This window comes from Rhinatrema bivittatum, chromosome 3 (assembly GCF_901001135.1).
Source record: "Rhinatrema bivittatum chromosome 3, aRhiBiv1.1, whole genome shotgun sequence".
Taxonomy (NCBI): Eukaryota; Metazoa; Chordata; class Amphibia; order Gymnophiona; family Rhinatrematidae; genus Rhinatrema; species Rhinatrema bivittatum.
The window spans coordinates 336,492,327-336,519,455 of record NC_042617.1 but is presented as its reverse complement, the minus strand read 5'-3'; the positions used below and the strand labels follow the sequence as shown (position 1 = coordinate 336,519,455).

The 27,129-nt window shown below is 40.5% G+C and overlaps 1 protein-coding gene across 1 annotated transcript in view; it reads left to right on the top strand.

The window, feature by feature from the left end:
* The window catches only part of GRIK2 (glutamate ionotropic receptor kainate type subunit 2), a 1,473,996-nt gene that overhangs the window by 810,116 nt on the left and 636,751 nt on the right, over positions 1-27,129 (top strand). Inside the window, exon 7 of the mRNA XM_029595353.1 lies at positions 19,915-20,058. Within this exon, the coding sequence (XP_029451213.1) occupies positions 19,915-20,058 (144 nt within the window). The remainder of the gene's footprint in view (positions 1-19,914; positions 20,059-27,129) is intronic.

Sequence of the window (27,129 nt, the reverse complement as noted above, 5' to 3'; positions counted from 1 at the left end):
ATATACAATGCTGAGCCCTTAAAATTAAACTACTGAGCGAATGACCATCTTAGCAACGAGAGACAGCAGAAACCATCTTAGCACGAGAGACAGCAGAAACTTCTGACAAGTAAGTTTTTTAAGACAAGGTGGGTAAATATCTGAAAGTAATGAATTAATATGACACAAAGTTTTCATGTTCAACCAAATACTTTTATTTATCAAAGGACTTTAGAATGCTGTGAACCCCATATAGGACACGGCATACTCTCCCGCAGTCCCTGAAGCAGGCACCCGTGCCGAAACATGGCCCGTGTCGGACGAGCAGCTCCGTACCCATGAGAAATCAACACAGGCGATGCCCTTGATAAGTATGACAAATGATTAGCAGGGGTACGGAAAAGCAGCAGGGGAGAAGGGATTTTAAGAAAAAAACACACAAAAGAGCACTAAAAAATAATTTTTGACCTTAATAAAAAGAACAATAGACGGAGGTAAAAGAAAGGATAACTGCAAATCGGTTATCCTCATCAAATACCTCCGTACAAAGATTACCACCGCACAAGGATTCCCTTGTACGCTCGAGTTGGCGAATTAATTGCATTAGTAGCATGGTATCTTCTTAGTGTTTGGGTAATTGCCAGGTTCTTATGGCCTGGTTTGGCCTCTGTTGGAAACAGGATGCTGGACTTGATGGACCCTTGGTCTGACCCAGCATGGCAATTTCTTATGTTCTTATGTTCTTAATTATGTTTACATTAAAATCTATGGGGGAAGCAATCTATCTATTTTGGATTGACATTGGGATTTTCCACCCAAGATGTATGAATCTTGCAAATGGGCAGGAGCTGCAGCTGCCTTAGAGGCAACTGCATGCCAAGGTGCCATGAGAGGGGCAAAACAGGTATGGTGGCATGATCACCCCAAGGCACCATGAGTGGATCAAAGCAAAACAATGGCAACACAATGGCATGAAAACCCCAAGAAATAAAAAAGTCAAAGCAGTAAGAACCATGGCAACAATACCCCAAGGCATACAGTGCAGAGCAAGGCAGAAAGCACAGTGGCATCACCATGCCAAGCCATAAAGTAAGAGATAAGGTAGCAAGAGAGTGGCATCAGCACCCCAAGGTATAGAATACAGGGGTAAGGTAGCAAGAGAATGGCATCAAGACCTCAAGGCACAGAGTAAAAAATAAGGCAACAAGAAGAGTGCCATCAACACAGCAAGGCACTGAACCAAGAAAGAGGCAAGGCAGGAGGAGCAGGTTGGACAGCAGCAGCATTAATGGCAGCTGAATCTCGTCATCTAGAGAGGGAAAGGGAAGGAGAAGGTTTTTCTTGTTCTTTTCCCAGTCTGGAATCATTCACCCCTAATGGATGTTGCTTTTCCAAATGATACTGAATAACACTGTATGAAAGATGGCCCAGTACCTTTCCTCTTCTTATGGCCTTCGGATAGTCAAGACATTCATCAAAATGCTGATACTCCATAACAATAAAGTGCCTGCACATCTGTGATTTCTTGCAGGATCCCATCGCTGGATGCTTACGTACTACTGATAGGGTTGGGGTTGATAGTGGATGAGGAGTTAAAAGGTCAAGGGCATCTCTTATGCTCTCAAATATCTGCTGTTACTAGGTGGTGCTCTTAGCACTGGCAGCATCTGTTTCTGCCTCTCTCGCTATGCTACTGCTGCCCTCCAAACCCTCTGTAGATAGAAGAGATTCAAATCCTCGTTCCTGTAAATCTTCAGATTCCAAGCATGATTCATTTGAATCGGTAGATTCTTGAAAGATCTACTCTAAACACTGATCAGAACTAAAAAGGGAGCACTGTGCTAGCTTTGGTTTATGCTTTACTAGTGCCCCTCCCCTTCTGCTGCCACCCTCCACTGAGTCTACCTCCATTGGCTTCTTCACCATATCAACAGTGAAAGTTGAAGTAGGCCATCCTTGATCCTGCTTCTGAATGAACCCTGCATCTCTAGTTGGTTTCCCCCTCTTAAAAAAAATTACACTTGACATTGGCTGGGGGACTGCTGTTACTGCATATAGAAACATAGAAACATAGAAACATAGAAATGACGGCAGAAGAAGACCAAATGGCCCATCCAGTCTGCCCAGCAAGCTTCACACATTTTTTCTCTCATACTTATCTGTTTCTCTTAGCTCTTGGTTCTATTTCCCTTCCACCCCCACCTTTAATGTAGAGAGCAGTGATGGAGCTGCATCCAAGTGAAATATCTAGCTTGATTAGTTAGGGGTAGTAGCTGCCGCAATAAGCAAGCTACACCCATGCTTATTTGTTTTACCCAGACTATGTTATACAGCCCTTATTGGTTGTTTTTCTTCTCCCCTGCCGTTGAAGCAGGGAGCTATGCTGGATATGCGTGAAGTATCAGTCTTCTCCCATGCTGTTGAAGCAGAGAGCTATGCTGGATGTGCATCAAAAGTGAAGTATCAGGCTTATTTGATTTGGGGTAGTAACCGCCGTAACAAGCCAGCTACTATGGCTATTGTCACCACTGCTACTACTGGCCACAGGTCTCGTCAGTACAGCCTTACTTTGGGCAGGCTTCTGTGCTGTTCCATTCCCATGTCTGCCATTGATAGGATGGATTTTTTTGTTAAATAGTTCTCCAGTCTAAGGGGGTTTATAGTATTACAATGTACCAACTACAGTGCATGAACAAACACATACCCACAAACAGAAACAGTCACTGTTGTCAGAAATACCTAGTGCATTGCTGACTATGTATTAACTAACTCACTTCTGTTCTGAGAATCACATGGTCACCTTTGTACAGAGAGAGAGAGCGAGAGAGAGAGAAAGAGCAAGCTGTCACAGTGCACAGTACACATAGAAAACACACAATCTCTGTTAACTAGTATACCTTTCTTAAAGACATACACTAGGTAGTCTGTCAGTGTGTTTGCTGTCAGTTTTGGCTTCCAGCACAAATGCACTTTATTGAATGCCTAGAGAATGGATGATTTTTTCATTCAATGCCATACCTTGGCCTTTCTGCCTGTTTGTAAGAGTGCTGTAAAGTGTGGGGCTTAGCCATGCCCCCCTCTGACATCACTTGTAAACCTGGAGAAGGGGGCCTGGCCCTTAGGCGGGCCACCGCCAAAGGACCTGCTGCTTTGAAAACTCCTTAAAGCAGCCTGAGAGGGCCATGAGAGGCTATTTCCATCCAGCTGATTAGGTTGGGATATTTCAAAATCATTTTGAACTCGTAAGTTGGCTGTCAAGTCATTGCCTTTCATTTGTGTTGATTTTTAATGCTCATGTTTTCATGGATGTGAGCCATTGGGCTGTGACAAGGTTGACGCAGCCTAGCTGGGAAACTTACTAGGCCCAAGCTGACAGCAAGTGGTCTTTTTATATTGTAAACCATCGTGATGGAATACCCGATATGACGATATATAAAATTTAATAAACTAAACTAAACTACTAGGACTGGTTCTAGGGCTTCACTTATACCAGCCCTGTTCCCCGCAGATTGAATCCTTGGGATCCAGGGGCCAGCAGGTCTTAGGCGAGAGTCCTGTATGGAGCGGTCAGACAGAGTCAAGTAGCGAGCAGAGGTCAGGGCAGGCAGCCAGCAAATGGTGTCAAGGTCCAGACCAGGGTCGGGGCAGGCAGCAAGCATGCAGTGTCGAGATCCAAGCAGGGGTCAGGGCAGGTGGCAATCCAGTAGAGTAGCCAGGGTCAGAACGGGAAGCCAGGCAGAGATGGATAGACAAGACAAGGCACTGAAGACCAAGACACAAGTAGGACAAGGCAAGGCAACACAAGGAAGGGCAGGCAAGATAAAAGCAAGGCAGGATGAAACAAGACAGCAACTAGCAAAGCAAGGAGACAATGAGCACGCATTGCAGGAGCAGAGGGACCTGTTGCTTTGGCATCAAGGGAAGTGTGGCTGGGGATTAAATACCCAGCCACGTGACATCATTAGGAGGTGTTTCTGCAGGGCTTTCTCACCACGGGGCCTTCATAGACCAATGTGCCTAGTAGGAGAGCCAATGGATCAGAGAGAGGCAGAGGATGGCAGTGTCCTTACCGCACTGAGGCTCGTTGGCGTGCTGGGTGAGTGTGGCCAGTTGTAGGGATGTCCCACAGCTGGCCAAGCGTTTCACGTTAGGAGAGATAATTTGTTTTTTTAATTTATTGATTGGTAAAATGAGTTCTTTTATACCAGTTATAAAAGAAACTATTGGGTAAATAGCCCTCGTCAGCTGAACAGAAGTGCCACCTCGTTTGCTTGTGGCTTCTAAAAGAAACCCTATGAATGCTGTAATACTACTTTTGTTTCCAGTGACTTCAAGGTTGATCTGTTAAATTGTCAATCTGTGAAGGCTAAATCCCACATAATCCGTGATATGATTCTTGACCATAACTTTGTTGCTTTTCTGTGTGACTGAAATTTGCCTGATTTGTTTATTTTAAATGAATTGTGTCCATATGCCTATCAGTCTATTCATAATGCATGCAATGATAAGAAGACAGGAGGTGTTCTTGTTGTTTTTTTTAGAAAGCAATTGAAATATCATGTGCCTCTTTTGCCTGCAATGGGTATGAAGCTTTTATTCTTAGTTCTGCCTTGATCTGTGAAGTCTGGGTAAACGAGCATCGGGGTAACTTGCTTGATGCGGTGGTTACTACCCTTTACCATTAAGCCTTATGCTTAATCTTGAATGCAGCTCCAACATTAATCTCTACATCAATGGCAGGGGGTGGCAGGAAACTCAAATCAAACAGTTACCAACAAGGGCCGTGAACTTGGAGGTCGGTGAAACAGATAAGTATGGGAAAATAAGGGTGGGAGCTTGCTGGGCAGACTGGAAAGCCGTTTGGGCTTTTTCTGCTGTCATTTCTATGTTTCTGTGTTTCTATATTACTCTCTGCTTAATTTATCAGCCACCAGGGCCTGATGCAGTTAATTTAGCTGGATTTGCTGAACTTCTCATTCTACAGTTGTTAGTGGAGGAAAGGAATTTTATGATTTTAGGAGATTTAAATTTTCACTTTTGTCCCATTGATATTTTTTTTAAATGTCTGAATGTACTAGAGTTTCAGCAAGTGACATCTTTCTCTTCTTATGAGGTGCAACACATTCCTGATATAGTGTTTGTACCGAAAGCCTAGGTACATTTAAATGTTATTCAGGGACTGTGTTCCTTGAAGATACCATAGACTCATCATGTTCTTATTATATTCAAATTGTGTTTTTCATAGCATGAGGCAACTGTTCTTAGGGTTCTCCTAATCATTGGAAAAATACAGAGTAATTCGCCAAGATTTTCAGGAAGTTTGGAGTCAAATGGCGGTTGAGTCTAAAACAGAGGAAGAAACGGATGTTATTAGGAAAGTTGAGATACACAGTTATCAGTTGGCATCTGCTCTAGAACAGGTTGCCCCACTAAAATTAGTGACAAGGAAAACAGTGCTTAAACTGAAACGTACAGTGTGGTATACAGAAAGACAGTGGTAAAAATATTGTGAGATGGCTAATAGAGCTAGCATGTTAGAAGCTATTAAGAATAATAGAATGTTGTTAGATTGGGTGAAGAAGCAAAATATTTGACTCTTAAATTGACTTTCACATTGAATTGCCCATTACAGTTATTCACCATTACTAAGCAGTTATTACATAGTAATGCTAGTACATCAAATATTAAAGAACTGGATATTGAAAGTATGGCAAGCTTTGAGGAAATCTAAGGAGGGGCTAAATGGCACTGAGCCAGGAGTCCTGGAAGCAGCTCAGGTAATGGATGGTCTTCTTTTTGTGCTGTCACAGATCATGAGGTGATATATACAGTATCCTGTCCTCATTAAAACCAAATGGTTGCATTTTAGATTCTTCTCTTTTCTGGTTAATTTGTGTGTTGAAAGATATGTTTGTTAGATTGGTTACTGATATTATTAATGTGTCACTTAAATAATCATTTATGCTGGAGTCACTGAAGGTGGCTATTGTAATGCCAGTTTTAAAAAAGTCAACACCTGATCATAAAGAACTAGCAAATTATAGACCTTTCTCGAATTTGCTGAATTTGATGAAAGTTGTAGAAAAGTGTGTTTTGTGGCAATTAAACTGTTATATTGAAGTAATGATTTGCTGGACTGTAATCAATGCAGTTTCCATACCAGTCATGAAACAGGAATTTTTCTGTCGGTTGTAGACTCATTGAGGTCATATTCAGTTGCTGTGTGGCTCTGCTAGTTAGCCGAATAAACTTAACTGGCTAACTTACTGCTAGATTTATCAAAATGCTATGAATATAGCAGACATAGCGCCCGCGATAAAAAAAAGGGGGTATAGCAAAGCTAATTTCCCCTGCTTCCACATCACATAGGTAATTCCTCAAGATGAGATAAATATATCACACCTATGCTATTTTCCCTTCATGCACTGATTAATACACCATGGGTGCGTTACCAGAAAAAGTTTTTTATCACACATGAGAGAGAGAGAGAGAGACCAATATGTCACTACAATTTATACCACTTACACCGAGTGGGGTAAGCAGGGGATGGGGTAGGTTTAGGTGTTGCACTCTTTACCTAGCTTGTTGCATTCTCTATCTAGCTTGTTTGAAGCTAGGTAGATAGTGCATTGTACAAATAAACTCCACTTTTCCTTTCATCAATTGAAATGACAGAAAATCTTCAGTGATGTGTACTTTTCTGTTTGTACCTATGTAAAAACACTCCGCTAAACCTACCCCCCTTACCCCACACCATTTCCCGTTAATGCACCCATGGTCTATTAATCAGCGCATGAAGCGAAAAATAGCACAGGTGCGATACATTTATTGAACCTTGCAGAAATTACCTATACAATGCGGGAGCAGGGAAATTATCCTAACCACATTCCCCTTTTTTATCGCAGGCCCTATTTCTGCTATATTTATAGCATTTTGTTAAATCTAGAGGTGAGTTAGCTAGATAACTTATCTGGCTAACTTAATTCCTCCCAGTTATGCACCTGGAAACCCCCTGACTTATTCCTGTCAAATTTTAGCTGGATAACAAGTTATCATGCTAGAATTTAGCCGGAAAATTACTCAAATATTCATGTAGCTGGATAACTTTTGAGTTATCCAGCTAAATGCTTCTGAATATGGTTCTCACAATTACAAGAAATATATAAGGGTAACACAATTATTATGTTATTGGATTTCAAAATCCAGTCTCCTGGTAGTTTGCTATTTAAACTGTCTTCATTTGGCATTGGAGGCATGGTGCTGCAATGGTTTCTTCTTAATTATCATCTTAGACATTAAAGGTAAAGGTTAATAGGGGTGTACATTTGTTCCCTATGAATTGGTAATCCGCAACGTATAGGGCCATATTCGTTGTATTCGAGGGGAAGTGAAACGTATTGCAATTCCCCATGAATGCAATGAATCTTCACCAAATTATTTGGCTGCCTAAAGGAGCCAATTTAAACAAACCCCCCACCCTCCCAAGACTTACCAAAACTCCCTGGTGGTCCAGCAGGAGGTCCGGGAGCCATCTCCTGCACTCATACCCTTGGTTGCTGGTATTCAAAATGGCGCCGATAGCCTTTGACCTACTATGTCACAGGGGCTACCGGTGCCATTGGTCAGCCCCTGTCACATGGTAGGAGCAATGAATGGCCGGTGCCATCTTGTGCCGGTAGCCCATGTGACATAGTAAGGGCAAAGGATATAGGCGCCATTTTGATTACTGGCAGCCGACGGCGAGATCGCTCCCGAACCCCCACTGGACCACCAGGGACTTTTGGCAAGTCTTGGGGGACCCTCCTGACCCCCACAAGAATTGCCAAAAGTCCATCTGGGGTCCAGGAGGGACCTCCTGCACTTGGGCCATTGGCTGCCAGTATTCAAAATGGCACCGATAGCCTTTGCCCTTACTATGTCACAGGGGCCTGACCATCAGGAAGAGAAAAAAAAAAGAAAAAACGCCAATCCACCATATTATTATTCCCTTGACAAAGGACTAGTAGGTCCGAAATATGGCTCCGTATCATGAGACTTGAGAGAATTGAGGAAAATATTTGAGCATAGCAGGGCTAACAGCCGGTATCATTCCAGTTTTCAAAAAATGGGTTCTACAAAAGTTGCAGAGATGACAGAGTACAGTCTACACCCATAGCACAGATGGTGATAACTCTATTCCATCACATAACCAATAATGTTCAACAGTACTCAGAAACGTAATACCCACACGGGAATGTTTGGCTTGTTAAGTATATAAAAAAAAAGTTAAAAAAATTGAGTTGGTATATCACCGTTTATCACCAGTGATGATTATATATAAGGCAGAGTCTTAAAGCGTCATGCTATATTGATGAAGCCTAGTATGATGGTCACTCATTATTTAATATCACATGGTTGTAATGTGAGCGTCAGAGAAATTTGATAACAAGGATGGTTGTTAGAATATATGATGAATATATACTGGTGTGACATATATACTGTCATAGTCTCTCTCTCTTTCTCATCATCCTTCAGCCTGTGCTGTTAACCTCTCTGTACAAACAGGTGCGTCTTATACTAAGGTGCGACTTATCTACCAACTTTTTTGTCAAAATGGCAGTTTATAGAGGGGCGTGACTTATACACCAGTGCATCTTATATACTAGAAAATATGGTAACAACTTTCAGTTTCTAGCACAGTGCTAAGCAGCTGCTTAGCAATGCACTCAAGGAATGATAGGCTGACAGAACACGATCTCTCAATCACTTTCAGAAACCTATCTTATAATTCTCAACACTGAGAAGCAAGGAGCTTCACAGCCTATTGGTCGGCTTTCTGAAATCAATCACAATTGTGACCCAAAATGGCGTGCATTACAGCTTAGCTTTCTGTTTCAATTTCAGGTGAAAAAAGCAAGCTTTCAGGAAAGCCAGAAAACTGCTTGCAAGTAATTGTTCTTCCTCCTTGCCCAATCCCCCTCTGACCCCAGTCTGTCAGACTAATTGTTAACAAATATTGCATTGTATAATATTTTACCCATAGACTTTAGGGCTTGATTTTCATTGTAACTTATGTACATGAAACCCTGTTTTCTACACAAAAGAGGCACTTTGAAAATCAATAATGGGGTTGTGCCTGTAAAAGTAAGCACAGAATCCTATTTGGCACATACTTTTACCTGCACTAGCAAGAGGCAATACAGGAAATGGAATTGGGTCAGAGAAAGCATTTACAATGGGGCTTTCAATTTTTGAAAATATGTATGTAAATATATATGAAAAAGTTACATATGCTAGGAAGCAAGCATAACGTTTTGCATGTATATGTACTCACCAATTGATACAACCCACCCATTTTCTAAGCGGACTAGTTCATATAAGTCTACTATGAAAATTCAGGCTAAAGTCTGCGAGTAAAAATTGCCTTCAGATTTTAGTCTTAGACAGGCTGTTATAAAATTACTTTTCCTAATGCAAATAGAACAAAATAAACCAAAATGAAATTAATTTTCATTTGCAGTGCTATTTTATAGCAAATCACCAGGACCAGATGGTATACATTCCAGAAGAAAGAACTGAGAAATGAATTTGCGTACCTGCTATTGGAAATTTGTAAACTATCAGTAACATCATCGATGGTACCTGAAGACTGGAGGGTTGCCAATGTAATGGCAATTTTTAAAAAGGGATCAAGGGCAGATCCAGGAAACTACAGACCAGTGAGTTTAGCATCTGTGCCAGGCAAAATGGTAGAAATTATCATAAAGAACACAATTGCTGAACATATAGATAAGCATAGTTTAATGGGACAAAGTTAACAAGGATTTAACCAAAAGAAGTTTTGCCTCACAAATTTGCTACATTTTTTTGAAAGTGTAAGTGGATAAAGTTGAGCCAGTTATATACTGTATCTAGATTTCCAGAAAGCATTTGACAAAGGTTCTCATAAGAGACTTCTTAGGAAATTAAAAAGTCATGGGATAGGGGGCAGTGTTCTCTTGTGGGTTGTCAATTGGTTAAAACATAGAAAACAGAGAGTAGGGTTAAATGGCAAAATTTCCCAATGGAAAAAGAGAAATAGTGGAATGCCCCAGGGATCTGTTCTGGGTCCACTGCTTTTTAATATATTTTTAAACAACCTGGAAATGGGAACAAGTGAGATGATCAAATTTGCAGATGACACATTATTGCAAAAGGATTGTGAGAAATTGCAAGAGGTCATTGCAAAACTGGCTGAGTGGGCATGCAAATGGCAAATGAAATTTAAAGTGGACAAGTGCAAAGTGATGCACTTAGGGAAGAGGAACCCAAATTATAGGTATATAATGCAAGGTTTCATGTTAGGAGTCACCATTCAGGAAAAAGATCTAGGTGTCTACATTGAAAATATGGTGAAATCTTCTGCTCAGTGTGCAGCAGCAGCCAAGAAAGCAAATAGAATGCTAGGTATTATTAGGAAAGGAATAGAGAATAAAACAGAGAATATCATAATAATATCTGTATGGCTCCATGGTACAACCTCATCTTGAGTATTCTGTGAGTTCTGGTCACCACATCTCAAAAAGGTTATAGCATATTAGAAAAGGTACAGAGAAAGGCAACCAAAATGATAAAGGGGATGGAACAATTCCCCTATGAAGAAAGGCTAAAGAGGTTAGGACTCTTCAGTTTAGAGAAGAGATGGCTGAGGGGAGATATGATAGAGGTCTATAAAAAAAATGACTGGAATGGACCGAGTAAACATTAATCAGTTATTTACTCTTTCGAAAAGACCAGGGGACAGACACACAATGAAGTTACTAGTAATACATTTAAAACTAATAAAATAATTTTTACAGAGAGCATAATTAAGCTCTGGGATTTGATGCCAGAGGATGTGGTGAAAGATATTAGTATAGCTGTGTTTAAAAAAGGTTTAGACAAGTTCCTGGAGGAAAAGTCCATTAATTATTATTAAAGGAGAGTTGCAGAAATCCACTGCCTATTCTTGGGATAAGCAGCTTGGAATCTATCTACCCCTTGGGATCCTGCCAGGTACTTGTGACCTGGATTGGGCACTGTTGGAAACAGGATACTGGGCTTGATGGACCTTTAGCCTGACCCAATATGGCTGGCAAATCTTATGTGCTTATTCTCCTTGCATTTCTAACCAAATAAAAAACTAAATATTGTTTCCACATTTTTCATTTCATTTTGAAATTCATGCACATCCCTAGTGTTGACTAAATGAAAGAAAAGTGAGAATTGTTTCATTATCAGTTTGATCCTGTGACTTCTTTTAGCAGAGACAGCTGGTTTTTTTTTCCTTAATAGGGCCTGACATTGGGCGTTGTAATAATATCTTTCTTCTGTTCATTAGAGGTCAAACTGAGGCCATCATTTCTTTCAAAAGTTTAACTTGAACCGCTTCAAAAGTGAAAATATAGTACCTTAGTGACTAAGGGAATCATTTATCAAAGTGCTATATGGCATTTTCACAAAGCCATATCACACAACTTTTTCATTTGTGTTAAGCCATGTGATATGGCTTTATCACACTTTGTGATGTTTTTGCAAATAGTGTTTTCAGTATTTTGAGAGAGAGAGAGAGAGAGAGAGAAGCAAGCTATAAGGCCCTCATACTAGGTAGGTATTTATACCTCTATAGGAGGCTTATCTAGCTACTCGAGGTGAGGTTTAGGTATTAGTGTAGGGGTTAGGGGCCACTTTGACATTCAGAGTGCGATGTACGAACAGAATAGTGTACACTTGTGAAGATTTGATGACCTTCGGAGTGAGGAAACTCACCCAAAGATGAGATTTGTGCAATATTCTCTCAATCTAACTTGATGGACTCTCTACCTGGGTAACATCAAGTTAGGTTGAGAGCACATTGCACAAATCTCATTTTGGGTGAGTTTCCTCACTCCGAAGGTCATCAAATCTTCACAAGCGTGCACTGTTCTTTCTGTTCGTACATCGCACTCTGAATGTCAAAGTGGCCCCTAACCCCTACACTAATACCTAAACCTCAACTCGAGTAGCTAGGTGGGCCTCCTATACAGGTAAAAATACCTACCTAGTATGAGAGCCTTGTAGCTTGGTTCTCTCTCTCTCTCTCTGTGGTTGTAGGTAGGAAATACATCAATTCTGGCACTTATTGCAAAGTGTGAAAAAGTTATCGCATTGTGGGTTAATACCTATGCGAAGTGCATTTTGTGATAAACAGCCTATTACCACAAAACATGCCCCTTTTCCAATCACATGCGATATTTAGTGCATTTTGATAAATCCAGGCCTAAATCAGCAAACTTGAAAAGGTCAAAATAATGTCATTTTACATTCCGTACTCTTCATTACACAATGTAGTACAAAGTATATAAAATTTCTTTGAGAGAGTCCATAAATACCATCTAAGCATCTTATGATATCCTTGAAAGCTTGCAATCATTTGTAGGCCTGGATCCGGGTGTTATAACGGAACTACAAGATTTCACAGGCCCCCTTTAAAACCCATTTACAGTCATTTCATTAAATCCACACACAAATATTTCTTCCAGTCTTATTTGTTGAGGTTTAAAATCACATTGATGCCAATACATGCATTTGAGACTGGATGCTCAGTATTAGGCAAGAAACGAGTTCAAATGTTGTTTCCATATATTCCCTGCATTCTGTACTTAAGGCAAACCTTGCCAGAATGAGTGATACATCATTTTGAGTGGTACTTGCATAGAATTTCATTTGCGTTGGCGGAGATGAAAGCTTAAACTGGAAGTGACTGCACATGAAATTAAGTAACTTGAAAGCAGCCTTGTCAGCATGCTACAAGAAGGAGTGGCAATTAATATAAACATACACCTGAGGAAACAGGAATAGGTTTATATACATTTAAACTGACTCCCAACTGTGAAAATGATTGAATTTAAAATCTTCTTTTTTTATTTTTTATTTTTTAAACAACCATGCTCCACTTTCTCTAAATTCTAGAGCACAGTGTTCTTTCCAAGACTAAAGCTGCATTCATCCCAACCTGCTTTCTTCGTAAGATTGCTGGTAAAATTAAACTGGTGGAGGTGTCTAAGAAAGCATTTTCCTGTGCGGGGCCATCCTCTTGGAATTCTGTTCCACAGGAGCACAAATTACTGACTGTGTTTAGGAAAATATGCAAAGCCTGGCTGCTTACAGCCATTTTTGAGTACAACATTTTTTAATTTGGTGGATTTTTGTTTAATGTTTTTTACTTTGCAGTTTCTATGATTGTTTTCATTTTTATTTGAGGTACAGTTATGTTTGAAAAAAAAAATCCATATATATATATATAAATATATATATACTCAAATAACCAAAATTGTTCATAAAAGATAATCTTAAGTTGCCAATACATGGTCAAACCACTAAAACAAAAACAATATCATCACTCATAAGGGCCCATACATATAAACATTCACAAACACATACTACATATAAAGACACCACACACAACAGAACTTTAAAAAGACAACCTAAAAAATAAAATAACAAAAATGTGGCACCCAAACTAATTAAGTGAAAGAGCACATCATTAAGCAACTGAATTTATAAAAGGAGGAAGTCAGGTAAGATAAAAGACAGAAGAGGAGAAAGATCAGACTAGGCTATGCCACAGTGGGTTACAGAACCACCTGCTGGTGGGAGAAGCTATTTGCAATTCTAGCTAGTCTAGTCCCATTCATATGTCTTTGTTTCTCCAAAAATAATGTCATCATTGAGCAATGACACAGCAATCCTTACGATGGGCTGCAAAGTGGTGAAAAACACTGAGGTCACCAGGGGCCCCATTCATGTTAGAAGCTCATTTCACAGCTCAATAATTGCAGAAATAGGAAGGAAAAATAGGTCCCTTTCCCTTCTGTGGGGTGCTGCACAGATGGCACAGCTGATTTCCACAAGCTGAATCTGTGTTGTCCTCCCTCTGAACTCAGTCAGATTTGCAGCTGCTTGTGAAGACTGCCCTGTGGCCCTGGTCTCTGCAGGACACAAAACAAGAGAATACAGTGCCAACCGCAGTCTATGGTTATCAAAGAAATGCTGTTTACCTTATTCAAAGGCTATTTGTGAGGAGGAGGGAGATAGATATGTGGTGAGGAGGAATGGTGCAAAAGTTTGCAGAGTTTTTTTGGTTTTTTTTTTTACAATGCATGACCATTTTTATGGGAAAAACTGAATTATCTGGCATTTATAGAAGTTTTGCTTTCCAGTCTATTAGATTTTTATTGAAAATGTATATAAATGTGATGGTAAAGATGAGCCAGTTGATACAGTGTATTTGGATTTTCAGAAGATATTTGAGAAGTCTCCCATGAGAGACTCCTCAGGAAATTAAAAAGTCATGGGATAGCAAGCAATGTCCTATTGTGGGATGATAACTGTTTAAAAGACAGGAAACAGTGATTAGGACTAAATGGTCAGTTTTTCAAATGTAGCAAGGTCGATATAGCATAGGAATCTGTACTGGGACCTATTTAACACATTCATAAATTATCTAGAAAAGGGCACAGCAGATGATGTGATTAAATTTGCATATGACACAACATAATTCAAATTTGTTAAAACCACTGTGGATTGTGAAGTATTGCAGAAGTCCCTTGCAAGACTGGGAGACTGGTTATATAAGCGTCCTCAGGACGATACATTGAAATCCTCTGTTCTGTGTGTTGGAAAGGCGGTCAAAAAAGCAAATAGAATGTTAGGAATATTTGCAAAGGAAAATAAAATAAAACAGAGAATACCATAATACCCCTGTATTGATCCTGATGCAACTGCACCTTGAATATTTTGTATGGTTCTGGTCGCCCCCATCTCAACAAAAACATAGTTTAACTAGAAAGGTACAGAGAAGGGCAACAAAAATGAATTGGAGAAGTAGAACATAAGAACATGCCATACTGGGTCAGACCAAGGGTCCATCAAGCCCAGCATCCTGTTTCCAACAGTGGCCAATCCAGGCCATAAGAACCTGGCAAGTACCCAAAAACTAAGTCCATTCCATGTTACCATTGCTAATGGCAGTGGCTATTCTCTAAGTGAACTTAATAGCAGGTAATGGACTTCTCCTCTAAGAACTTATCCAATCCTTTTTTAAACACAGCTATACTAACTGCACTAACCACATCCTCTGGCAACAAATTCCAGAGTTTAATTGTGCGTTGAGTAAAAAAGAACTTTCTCCGATTAGTTTTAAACGTGCCCCATGCTAACTTCATGGAGTGCCCCCTAGTCTTTCTACTATCCGAAAGAGTAAATAACCGATTCACATCTACCAGTTCTAGAAACAGATTAGGGTTCTCCAGTTTAGGAAAGAGACTGAGAGGAGATATGATAGAAATTTATAAAATCATATCAAATCATATCAAATCAAACAAGCAGCACATTTAAAACAAATTGTAGAAAATATTTTTGTCACTCAGCGCACAATCAAGCTGTGGAATTGGTTACCAGAGGACATGATCAAGGCGGCTGGCATAGTAGGGGTTTTAAGATAGATTTGGACAAGTTCCTGGAGGAAAAGCCAGGTAGGCTTTGGAAAGCCATTGCGTATTCCTGGGAGTGAGCTGGGATCTGCTGGGTACTAGTGACCACTGTCAGTGGCAGGATGCTGGGCTCAAAAGACTTGGTCGGACCCAACATGGCATATCTTATGTTCATAATGGGCCAGGTTTTCAAAGCTTTACGCGCGTAGAGTGGAGTTATACGTGCCGGGCCTATTTTATAACAGCCCGGCAATGCGCATAAAACCCCGGGACACGTCTAAGTCCTGGACTTTAAAAAAGGGGAGGTCCAGGGTGGGGAGGGGCCCGGAGGCCTCCGGCACAGCTACCATTTGCCGTTGTGCTGGGGATCGCATGCGGCAGGTGCATGCAACCTGCCCAGAGGCAGGCGCAGAAGGTAAAATAAAATTTTGGGGGGTTTAGGATAGGGCTGGGGAAGGGATAGTTTAGGGGAAGGGGTGGGAAGGTTAGATCAGGTGGAAGGGAACAAGTGAAGGCTACAGGCATCGGCATGCACAGGTTGCACAGTTGTGCACACCTTTGCGTGTGCCGACCCCCGATTTTATAACATGCGTGCACCTGCGCGCACATGTTATAAAATTGGGCATCCATGTGTGTGAGCCGGGTAGCGTGCGCACATGTACACCCGCGCGCTTATTTGAAAATCTACCCTGATATTGCTAGTACGTCTTTGAGAAATAAATTGGTTCCTGAGAAAGACACAAATGGGATGTAATGTCGGGATGATATTGTTCCCAGGCCTGCAAGCATGTTTTCACTGAATGGGTGCATTGCCCCTTAGCTAAAGTCGTTGCTAATTTCTCATTTTTCAGGTCACATGAGGAAACGGTTTGCTTATTGACTTTTTAAATATACAGTGTGATACCCTAAGGAACTTTTTTTTTTTTTTTTTTTTTTTTTTTTTTTTTAATATCAAAAACAATTGATTAGAATCATTAACTCTCAGCAATCATGTTAGGCAATTGGCAACTGGACCCTAATTTTCTATTTATAAACACTAGGATCATAATTGCATTTTTTAACAACTGATGGCAGGCAATGACTTCTAGGCCCATCTGTTCTATTGATAGTCACTGCTTGTAACAGTATTGCAGACCAAACTGGTTTAACTTTGCCTTTCCTTCCATTTATAACCTTCTTTGCCAGTTTTCTTGAATTCCAATACCATTTTTGCACTAATTACCCTCGCTGGACCCCACTACCCTTATGTACAGAAATATGTTTTAATATTACTCCTGAGTGTACCCTATACTTGCCAACTGGCTCTTCTACTGCTGGTCATGCTGACTCAATTCCATTGTCATCCCATTGCTTGCCTAGACATGGCCTGATGAAAACCATAACGACGTCCAAGAATGCGATGGAGTAACACCAGGACTGGATAATTTGCATTGCCAACAGAAATGGAGCTAAAAGGCAATCCTAATTTAGCACCTTCTTCAGTTCCCACCCTATCCAGGCCAACCTGAAAAAACAGATCCAGTCCCGGTTTTGTCCCACTGCATGCATGGAGCTATAGCTCTGATTTCCTTAAGTGAAATGGGGCTACATCTGCATGCATACAATGGAATAAAACCACGACTGGATCAGTGTTTCCAGGTAAACCCGAATGAGGAGATATACCTCTGCCCTCCCATCCTGCTACCATGGCCCTTTCTCTTAGAGCATCCTTTCCCCAGAAAATACATCCTATCTTTTGAGGTTTCTGAAGGTCTCTGTCTCAAAGTGCTACGATCCATTTTCTAGCAAAACACAGGTCCACATGAATTATCCTAAGTCTCTATTTTTACCAGGGTACTTTGAGGTACATTTTACATCTACATGCACCACAACAACTCAGAATTGTTCAATAATCTTAGAGGCCTATAGATTCTTAATGTCTCCACTAGCAGCCTAGACCCTGGACATTTTTTATAAGTAATTCTTAAGACAACTTTTTTTTCAGATTTTGCAGATAGAAAACTTAGCAAAACATCCCATTGTATACAAAGATATTGGCAATTCCCTGAAATCATCAGAAACTGAAACACTAACAATAATCTTTACATATTTTATTACATTTTCTATATATTTACATATATTTTACATATTGTATTATATAAGTTTCTAAGTAACAGTCCAATTTAAGATAACTAAATGAAAGTTGATACCAATAATTTATAGAAAGATAGCAGCCTGCATGGCTGTTTTGCTTTCTTCCAGTGTGGCCATTTTGAAAAAAAAAGCAAAGCAATAATCACAAACCATTAGCAGAAGGAAAAGATTAATAGGTGTTTCAGGACTGTTGGATGTTTTCTTAGCTAATTTTGGGTTGAAATTGGTTTCTCATGAACACATAAAATAACTCAAGTTGCAAAACAGCAAAAGATCTGAAGGGAATTCTCGTCTCTATCTTCCACATGTTGTGACCCTCTGCTCATATAAACTGCTCCCTGTTTTCTTACCAGGGTTTAAAATAGCCAGTCAATAAAGTGCATGTTATTAGTTTCATCCAATAATCAAATATAAAAGTGTCTTTTATATTTATAATGCTTTTCCCTAGTAAGAGATCAGCCATTTCTATTAATCTATGATCTCTTGAATATATTCAATACATAGCCTGACACCTTACAACAACAGAACTAACAAACAGTCTAACAAAAGCATCAACTCTGACAGGGTCCATTATCTGATTCCATTTTACCTATACTCTATTTTCTACCAATGTGCATTCATTTTGAACAAATCAAAAAAACATAACAAATTAGGCCATTTTTAGTTTGCATGAATAATATGAATCAGAAATTAGCCTGGGATGAAAATACCCCAAAGTTTTCAGTTATTTTCAATTTTGTGAGTTAGAAAGTATAGGATTCCAGCATGATCAGGCCTCAGCCTAGTCCTGTCCCCAGCCAAAGTTGGGACCTGTCAGTGAGGTCCAGGCTTAGGCCCAAGCCCTAGGCCAGAGTTTAATGCTGGAGCCTTGGCCTGGGCATAGGCCTGGCTCTTATTGCTGGGACCCAGCAGAGGCTGGGTCCTGTTGCTGAGTCTGAACCTGAGACTAGGCCTAGGCCCACAACCAGGGCCCAGCCTGAGGCTGGGTATTGAACACCAAGCTTAGATCTGATTCCAGGGCCTGGTTGCCAAGGTCCAGACTTAAGCCTGAATCGAAAACCAGGGTCTGGCCAAGGCCAGGTTCCATTACTGAGATCAGAGTCAGGGCCTAAGTCTAGACCCCACACCATAGTCTGGCCCAGTGAAGGTTCCCAAGTCATCCAGGCCCAGGCTAGGCCCAAGGCATAGGATGAAGTCTGATGCAAGGGCATGGCTGAGGCTGGGTCCATTGGCAGGGCGTGCCTGGGCCTGGCTTGAGGCTGTGTCCTATTTTTGTGGCCCATGCCTAGGCCCGAGGCCTAGGATCGGGCCCAATGATGAGGCCCAGCTGAGGCCAGTTCACATCATCAGCACCTGTCCTACCCTAGGTCCAAGCCTGAGGTATAAGCTCAGATACCCAGGAGCAGGCCTTCTGGCATAATCTTTCTAGATCCAGTGAATAAACATGCTATCTTCTGCCCTGAGGACACACTGCAGTGATGTCACTGCAGTGCTTTCCTCAAATTGTGGTTTCATTGTATAGCCATAAACAAAATTTCGCCACCTGCTGTGAAGGAAGGCACTGTAGTGATATCACTGCGGCATATATTCCAGGCAGCTGATGTCATTTTTAGTCGCTGTATCAATAAAGAAGACTTTGAAAGGCTTCCTCCTGAGCTCTGGGCCTGGACCTATCCTAGGGTTCTGCCATCAGACCAGGGCCTAGGCCCCATTGACTTTAATATAAAAGAAAAAAACAGGTCATAGCCTGGCCCGGCTCAAGGTCAGGTCCCATCACTGAGGTCCAAGCCTGAGCTTAAGCCCTGTCCTTGGTGACCCTGGACAGGCTTGGGCCCCAGCCTGTTTATTCTTTTGCATTAAAGTCATTGTGGCCTTCCCCGCTTGACTTTAATAAAAAAAAAACAAAATACAAATTAAGCAAAAAAGAAAATGTTTTAATTTTTGTTTCAAACAAACCAGACAAATAATTGTGACCTACGAAATAAATTAACAAACTGAAATGAAGTTTTAGACCCTTCTCATCCCTAATAACTTGGTTTGGCTTCTTACAATGAGGTAATGTTCTTTCAGATTTTTGGCTATAAGAGGAAAAAGAATTCTAATACTTGCTGTGCTGAAATTAATCCAAATTATAAATATCCTCATTCCTTTCAGTCATACACCCCCATGTCTCCTCCGATAGAGGGGTGAGCATCTTCATTTGGCAGTGGTGCACAGGCACTCATATTGGTTTCCCTCTCCCTGGCATCGCAGAAAGCGTCATATATTTGCTTTTTCTTCATCCCTTCCCTACTGCACGTCTTCACCATGCTGCTGTGCCTTCTCGTTTCAGACTGACGCAGCTTTAATGTACGACGCGGTTCACGTGGTTTCTGTTGCCGTCCAGCAGTTCCCGCAGATGACGGTCAGCTCGTTACAGTGTAATCGGCACAAGCCATGGCGTTTTGGGGCACGCTTCATGAGTCTCATTAAAGAGGTAGGCCAAGTCAAACACATGTTGTTATGCTCTCTAGCCTTCTTTTCCTTTATATATGGAACATGTTATATTTCGATTGGTTGTTTTCTTTCTTTCTTTTTTCAATCATATTTATTCTGGCAGTCTACTGTGCAGAATTCAGAGATGTGCAAAAAATTATGACCAGCTATACATCTCCTTGGGACAGAGAGCTGAACATCCGTTGAACTAGCCTGAACATATTCTTGGCAGCATGAAAGCAAAAATAAATAAATAAATAAATAAATAAAATAAAATGCAGTGAACAAAATATCACTGTTTGAAAACCCATTTATGTGGTTGGCTTATTTTGTAGAATAGAAAGCTTAGACATTTGCCAAATGTGTATCCTGGCATAACAAATTCAGGAGGTGATTCGTGCAGCTTAATATGCGTATATTGCGCAATATATGCAATAGTTTGCATCTCCCCGCACAGATAACCTCCCCTATTACAATGACCTTCTTTGCATGTCATTTGCATGCATGAATAATGGAAATGCATGCAAAAATTCATTACTAATCACTTTGATGTAAATATTTTATTGAGGCCGACTGAGAAGGTGGTCAGCCACAATAAAATAACAACACCTATTTGAAATGCATTAAATATGCGGCGGGAGGCCCAGGAACCTAATGCAGGTGCCAGAACATATTTAAAGTGGCAGAAAAAAGAAATCACGGCAAATTGGGAAGGTTGAGCAGGGGTCAGCGCTGACCTCATCGCCTCCAAAATGTTAAAAATTAAAAAAAAAAAAAAAGAACCATGTGGTGACGGCACAAAGGTAACATAGAAAATGTGGCCCTGGCCCCCTGCTGCCCTTACCCCCATCCCCCCCAAGTGACAGAGATGCCTCCGATGTCATATCCCTCCCACCCTCAAATGACAGTAATGCCCCCTTCGCACATCCCTCCAAGTGACAGCGATGCCCCCCCCCCCCCCCCCCCCGATTGCAAAACAAAACAAGAGTCCTGGGCCCCCATCCCTCCCCCTGAAAAGATAAAAAAGTAGTGTCCCAACCCCCACCCCTGACATCCCTCCCACACCCCCCTATATCTAAAAATGGATCCTGCATCGGGGCCAGGTGCATCCTTAGGCCTGGCCCAGTTGGTGCCATTTTCTAAAATGGTGCTGACTTGACCTTGCCCCAGCCATGTGAATGGGTGAGTTCTGGGGATCGGACATCCACAACATAGCTTAGTGCATCTAAGGATAAGCTTGCTTTATGATTTAAAATTCTGTGTGCTGTCTTTCATGGATTTAAAAAAAAAAAAAAAGAGTACTGTATCCATCTTTTCCATTGGGGTATGATGCAGAGATGTGCTGAAACTTTCACCATAGGTTTGTTAAACAATATTACTACTATTACTTAACACTTCTACAGCATGAAAAATGTCTTAACTTTTATTTCATGCATGGGTTGGTTTCAGTTTTGTATTCAAATATTGTTTGAAGCAAAAATGGGTAATGCTATAGTTGCCTTATTTACTGTGTGCAAAACAGATGTGTGAAATAGATCTGATATAGTTTCTACTCCACAAATATTGTCAGAGGTATTCTGTGTATTTAGTACATAGTTTGCTTCCTATGTCTGATGTACTTTTTTACCATTTCATTTCTCTTCAGCAATAAAACTAAACCATGACTGTTCTAATCATTTTTTCTGTTAACAAGTAGAGCAATATCATAATACAATAATAATCCTAAAAATATTGTTTCCTCTCATTTTTAATGGATATTATTTCCTATCCCTTTTCGGTGCTACTGGGCCTTGATTCTTCAAGGGTTTTTCAGTTGAATGCGGAAGGTATTGCTCATGGTGCCTAAAATTAAGTTTTGACATTATAGAGAATTCTTATAGTATAGTTAGATAATATGAATGCCCATGCATGGCATATATTTTTAAATTACTATAGGCGAAAAGATTACATTATTCAAATGCTTGACTTGTACATTTCTTGGAACTAAGGGTGGGCTGATCTAAAGCTCATGATCTGAGATCTGCAAGCTTCCAGGCCAGTGGTTTGGAATTAAATTTTTAGTTTTGTGATCTTGTTCCATGATTGGCTTTAAAATTGAGAATCAAGTTTAAAACTGAAAAAAAAAATTGTCATATCAATGTTAATAAGCATTACCCCATTAATGAGCAAATACAACAAAATTAAATTAAAGTTGTATGGATTTCAGAATATAGATATATTCATTAAATAGTTTTCCCCAATATCTGTATCTTTGGGAAAACAATGCTTAGTGCATCTGACCCATAATGAGGATGTAAAAAAAAAAAAAAATGATTGAGATTCCCCTAGCCATCCTTTCAAGAAGGTGAAAACTGATGACAAAAACTATTACTAGTTTGAAGATGCTGTTTCTCCAACACTGCTGTTTCCAAAATTACTTTCTCTGCATAATGATCCTGATTTATCAATGTATATTTGGAGGGCAAGGTATTTTCCAGTCTTTGTCCAGGGTAAATGTTGTCATACATCAAAGCTTCCCTCTAAAGAAAAAAAAAAAGAGTGACAAAAATGAAGTGGTATAAGTCAGAATTTAAGAGGTGGCCATTAGCATTTCAATCAAAATTTTATTGGGCAGGAAGAATGAGTTGGAATTCTGGAGCATGCCATTTCCTCATCAGCATTCATGCCGTGATGTCATGAGCAATCTAAATGGGCCTGATTTACTAAGCTTTTTTTTCCCCATAGACACAGAATGGGAGAAAAGTCTTAGTAAATCAGAACCTAAGAGTTTCATCATCACCATCATCATGATCATTGCAGTGCTGCTACATTATCATCATTGATTCGTCATCACCTACAAGCTCATATCGCCATTGGAAGAATCCGAATAAGCTTTCCAGACTTCCCCAGAGTATCCACCAAAGATGGAGTAAGTGTTTATTTTCATATAAACAATTAATACTGGCTTTTCAAGCAGGTGCCTGTGATGGCCCCTGACAATAGTGTCAGCTAGCTGCAGTGGGAAACATTCTCTTTGGGTTGGCAAATACATTTATGAAGGGTTTCCTTTCATTTGATGTTTGTAAGTACTGATTCTCATATACTGGGCCCTGGAAAAACAGTCACAGAACAGAAGGTGTGAGTTAGTCTCAGAAAAATTGCAAATAAGAGAAGAGGAGCCTGATAATGGTTTCAAGAGATAAAAAATAGAGTTCCATTTAGTAATAATTTCCAGGGAATTTGTGTATATCAGGGTTGGCCAACCAGCATTTCAGGAGCCACATGCAGCTCTTTGGAAATCCTTCCATCTATGGTTGACCATATTTTCTGAGATTCTCCCCTTCACAGCAACCAGTTCATGGGCAGACGTTGTAAGTATGTAACTTCCTTCCATGAATCGACCACTGAGAAGGGAGAGGATTGCAGCGTGCAGCTGCCTTCACGTCCACCTCCCATCCCTTCCTCAAGCATTCCCCGGATCCTGAGCTGGACAGAAGTGATAGGCCAGCTTAGAGTTTATTTTGCAGTGGCCGAAAAAGAGGCACATAAGAGAAGGGTGGCCCTGAGTGAGTGTGTTTCTATAAGAAATAGAGCCTGCATCTGTGTGAGAGAGCTGGCATGTGTATGAAAGAGAGACTGTATGTGTATGATATAGACATCCTGCATATGTATGAGAGAGAAAGTCTGTGTGTGTGTGAGAGAGCCTGCATGTGTTTGTGAGAGAGAGAGAGCCTGTATGTGTGTATGAGAGAGAAAGAGATTGTGTATATGAGAGAAAGATCTTACATGTATGAGAGAGAGCTTATGTCTGTGTATATATATGAGAAGGAGCTTGTGTGTATGAGAATGAACCTGTGTGTGTGTGTGTGTGTGTGTGAGAGAGAGAGAGAGCTTGTGTGCATGAGAGAGAATGAGCCTGACTGTGTAAGAGAAAGCAAACCTGCATGTATATGAGAGTCTGCATTTGTGACAGCCTGTGTGTGTATGTGAGAGAGGGAGCAAGCCTGCACATGTGTGTGAGAACCTGCAAATGTATGTGAGAGAGAAAGAGCCTGCATGTGGGTGTGAAAGCCTGAATGTATATGAGAGAAAGAGAAAGTATGTGTGTGTGTGTGTGTGTGTGTGTGTGTGTGTGAGCCTGTTTATATGGGAGACACAGAGTGAGCCTGTGTGTGTGTGTGTGTGTGTGTGTGTATATGAAAGATAGAGTGAATCTGTGTATATGTGTATTTGTACATTCATGTGTAAGAGAAAGAGATACAGGCTGTGTCTTTCTGTGAGCCTGAGTGTGTATGAGGGAGAGAGCTTGTGTGTGAGCAAATGTATGTGTTAGAGCATGTGTGTGAGTAAGGGATAAGACAGGGAGTATGTATGAGAGCATGTCAGGGAATGAATGAGAGAATGAACATGTGTGTGTGTGTGAGAGAGAGAGAGAGGATAACATTTCTATTGTCCCTCTCCTCTCAAATCACAACTATCTCAGGGTGACTGAAAATCAAAAGATCTCAGATATGGAGAGTTTTTTGTTTTTTGTTTTTTTTAAATCATTATTAGTTTTAATGTTTGGGTATTATTTTGTGTATCTGCTATTTTGAAATATTTTATTGGTCTGGAACATATTAGAATAATTTATGTGAATTTTTAATTTATTGAATATTGTATCTGTCAGCTGTTTCAACATTTATTCTTTTTATTAATATAGTTTTAATATTATAAAAGATATTTTATATTTCTTGATTTTATTGTGTTATGTTTGTAAGGAATGATGATGTTTCTGTTTTTCCATTGTTGCACTACATAATACAGTTGGACTTGTAATTTCCATGTAACATAATAATGACAGAAGATAAAGGCCAAATGGTCCATCTAAGTCTGCCCATCAAGTTGGTTATGGTGGTAACTGACGCTTTGTGCAAATTACCCTCATGCATTCAGTTAAGAGTAGTAACTACTGCTCCATGCAGGTTACTCCCATGTGTCCTGTTAAGGAAGTAACTACCATGCCATGCAGGTTGCCCCCATGCTCTTTTAAATTTATTAACTGTTCTCGTCTTTACCACCTCTTCTGAGAGGATGTTCCAGGCATCCACCATCCTCTCCATGAAGAAATATTTTCTGATATTGGTTCTGAGTTATCTCCCCTGGAGTTTCATATCATGTCCCCTAATTCTATTGTTTCTTTTCCACGGAAAAGGTTTGAAGTATACGCATCGTTAATACCTATTGGTATCTGAAGGTCTGTATCTTATTTCCCCTGCACCTCCTCTCCTTCATGGTATATATATATATATATATATATAGAGAGAGAGAGAGATCTTTCAGCCTCTCCAGTTCAGTTTTTCTTGGCATGTTTCTATTTATAATTTATGGTCTCTCTATTCTGTATTTGGTGAGGGTCTGTCTGTGTTCTGCATATGTGAGGTATTCTTCTATCGCAGGGTGGCCAATCGGCATCTCATGAGCTGCAAGCACTGGCTGTTGCATCAGTGATTCGCCTGTAGAGTGTGGGTGTTGGGATAGCTGTAGGAATGAGAAAGGGAGGGGGCTGCTACAGGCAGTGGAAGGGCTACAGCAGAAGATCTGTATATAATGCAGCAAGAATGGGGCAGAGGGCACTCTGAGTGAGCACGTGAGCAGCAGCACAATAGCAGAATGTTTTTTTATTGTGTGTATATGTGGGCATGTGAGTCTCTATGTTTGAGAGTTAGTGACTGTGTGTGTCTACCTGTCTTTTTGTGTCTGAGAGAATGACTATGTATGTGTGTGTCTGTGAGATAGTTGGCCTTTTCTTTTGGGTGGGTTGGGGGCATCCAGCCCCCCTTCAACCACCCCCAGCTTGTGAAAAGCTTAGTGGCTGTCTGCCACAGTGAATTCTGGATTTATGGCTCCCAGAATTTGAAAGGTTGTCTACCCCTGGTGTATACCAAAAGAAAAAGACCTTGTGAGCCTTATGAATTTTTATCTGTAACTAATATACAGCAGTGATATTTAGGTGTCTTTAGAGGGACTGTTCTATTTTGTTAATTGTCTATTGAGTGTTTTATTTAATATTTTTTATATGCAGTCATCTCTTTCTATAATTAAGGTTTTTATTTAAATAGAATGTAGGATAGTATTCAAGTGGCTCTTACAGGCAAATTTTAAAATGAGCATGCGGGCGCCCGTACACGCACATATGAGCACATGAGCCTACATAAATGGAATTTTAAATCATTCGCACATTTACATGCGTAAGATTTAAAATACACCTAGACGTGTAAGTATACTCTTCACTTTAAAAGGCTATTAGAGCATATCTACTGCGCGTATCTTCCATAGCACTTTCCGTGCATATGTAAGCGGATTTTAAAACATGCTCACATGAGGGACATTTCCAGTTTTTTCAATTAGTCCTCCAATTTGCCCGGTCTACTTTCAAATCATCCAGACCCCTCTGGTTCTTCATTCTGCACTCCCCCCCCCCCCTCGAGTTAACCTGGACCTCCTCACCCTGTCATATAAGCCCAAAAACTCAAGATCTGAAGACTGGGCTACTCATCGGGAGCAGCAGTAAAATTATGTGGATAAGAAGCCAGCGCATGCTGCCACCTCTGATTGTAAAATGCTTTCTTTCCATGCATTATTCTTGGCCACACCCCACAACGCCCATGCCCCACCTCCATTTCCATCCCTTTTTTTTTACTTACACACGCATGCGTGTGTCATTTCCGGCTTTTAAGTACATGCTGCTTGCATGTGGCCCAGATACTCGCATGTCTGGGCCATGAGCAGCGGTTTTAAAATTTGGTCCTTAGTGTCTGTATGGATTTTTAGTTTGGATTAGAGACAAAAGGAGTGTTTCCTTTTGGTTCCTTTTAGTTTGTAAAGGTAAAGTGTCGAAGTCCTGAGAGGAGTCTTAGAAAGTGAAGAGATTAATTTTCCTCCTCAGACTCAGTGGGTGATAAATTATTTCTAACTGATTTTTAATATCTTAATCTTTAAGTGATTTTTTGTTGGGAAGAAGATTTTATCCATTCTTCCTACCCAGAGAGAAGATGTTTTCTTGGGTCCCCTAGTCCGAGGGATTCCCTTGCCATTCTGGCAATTGGTGCCA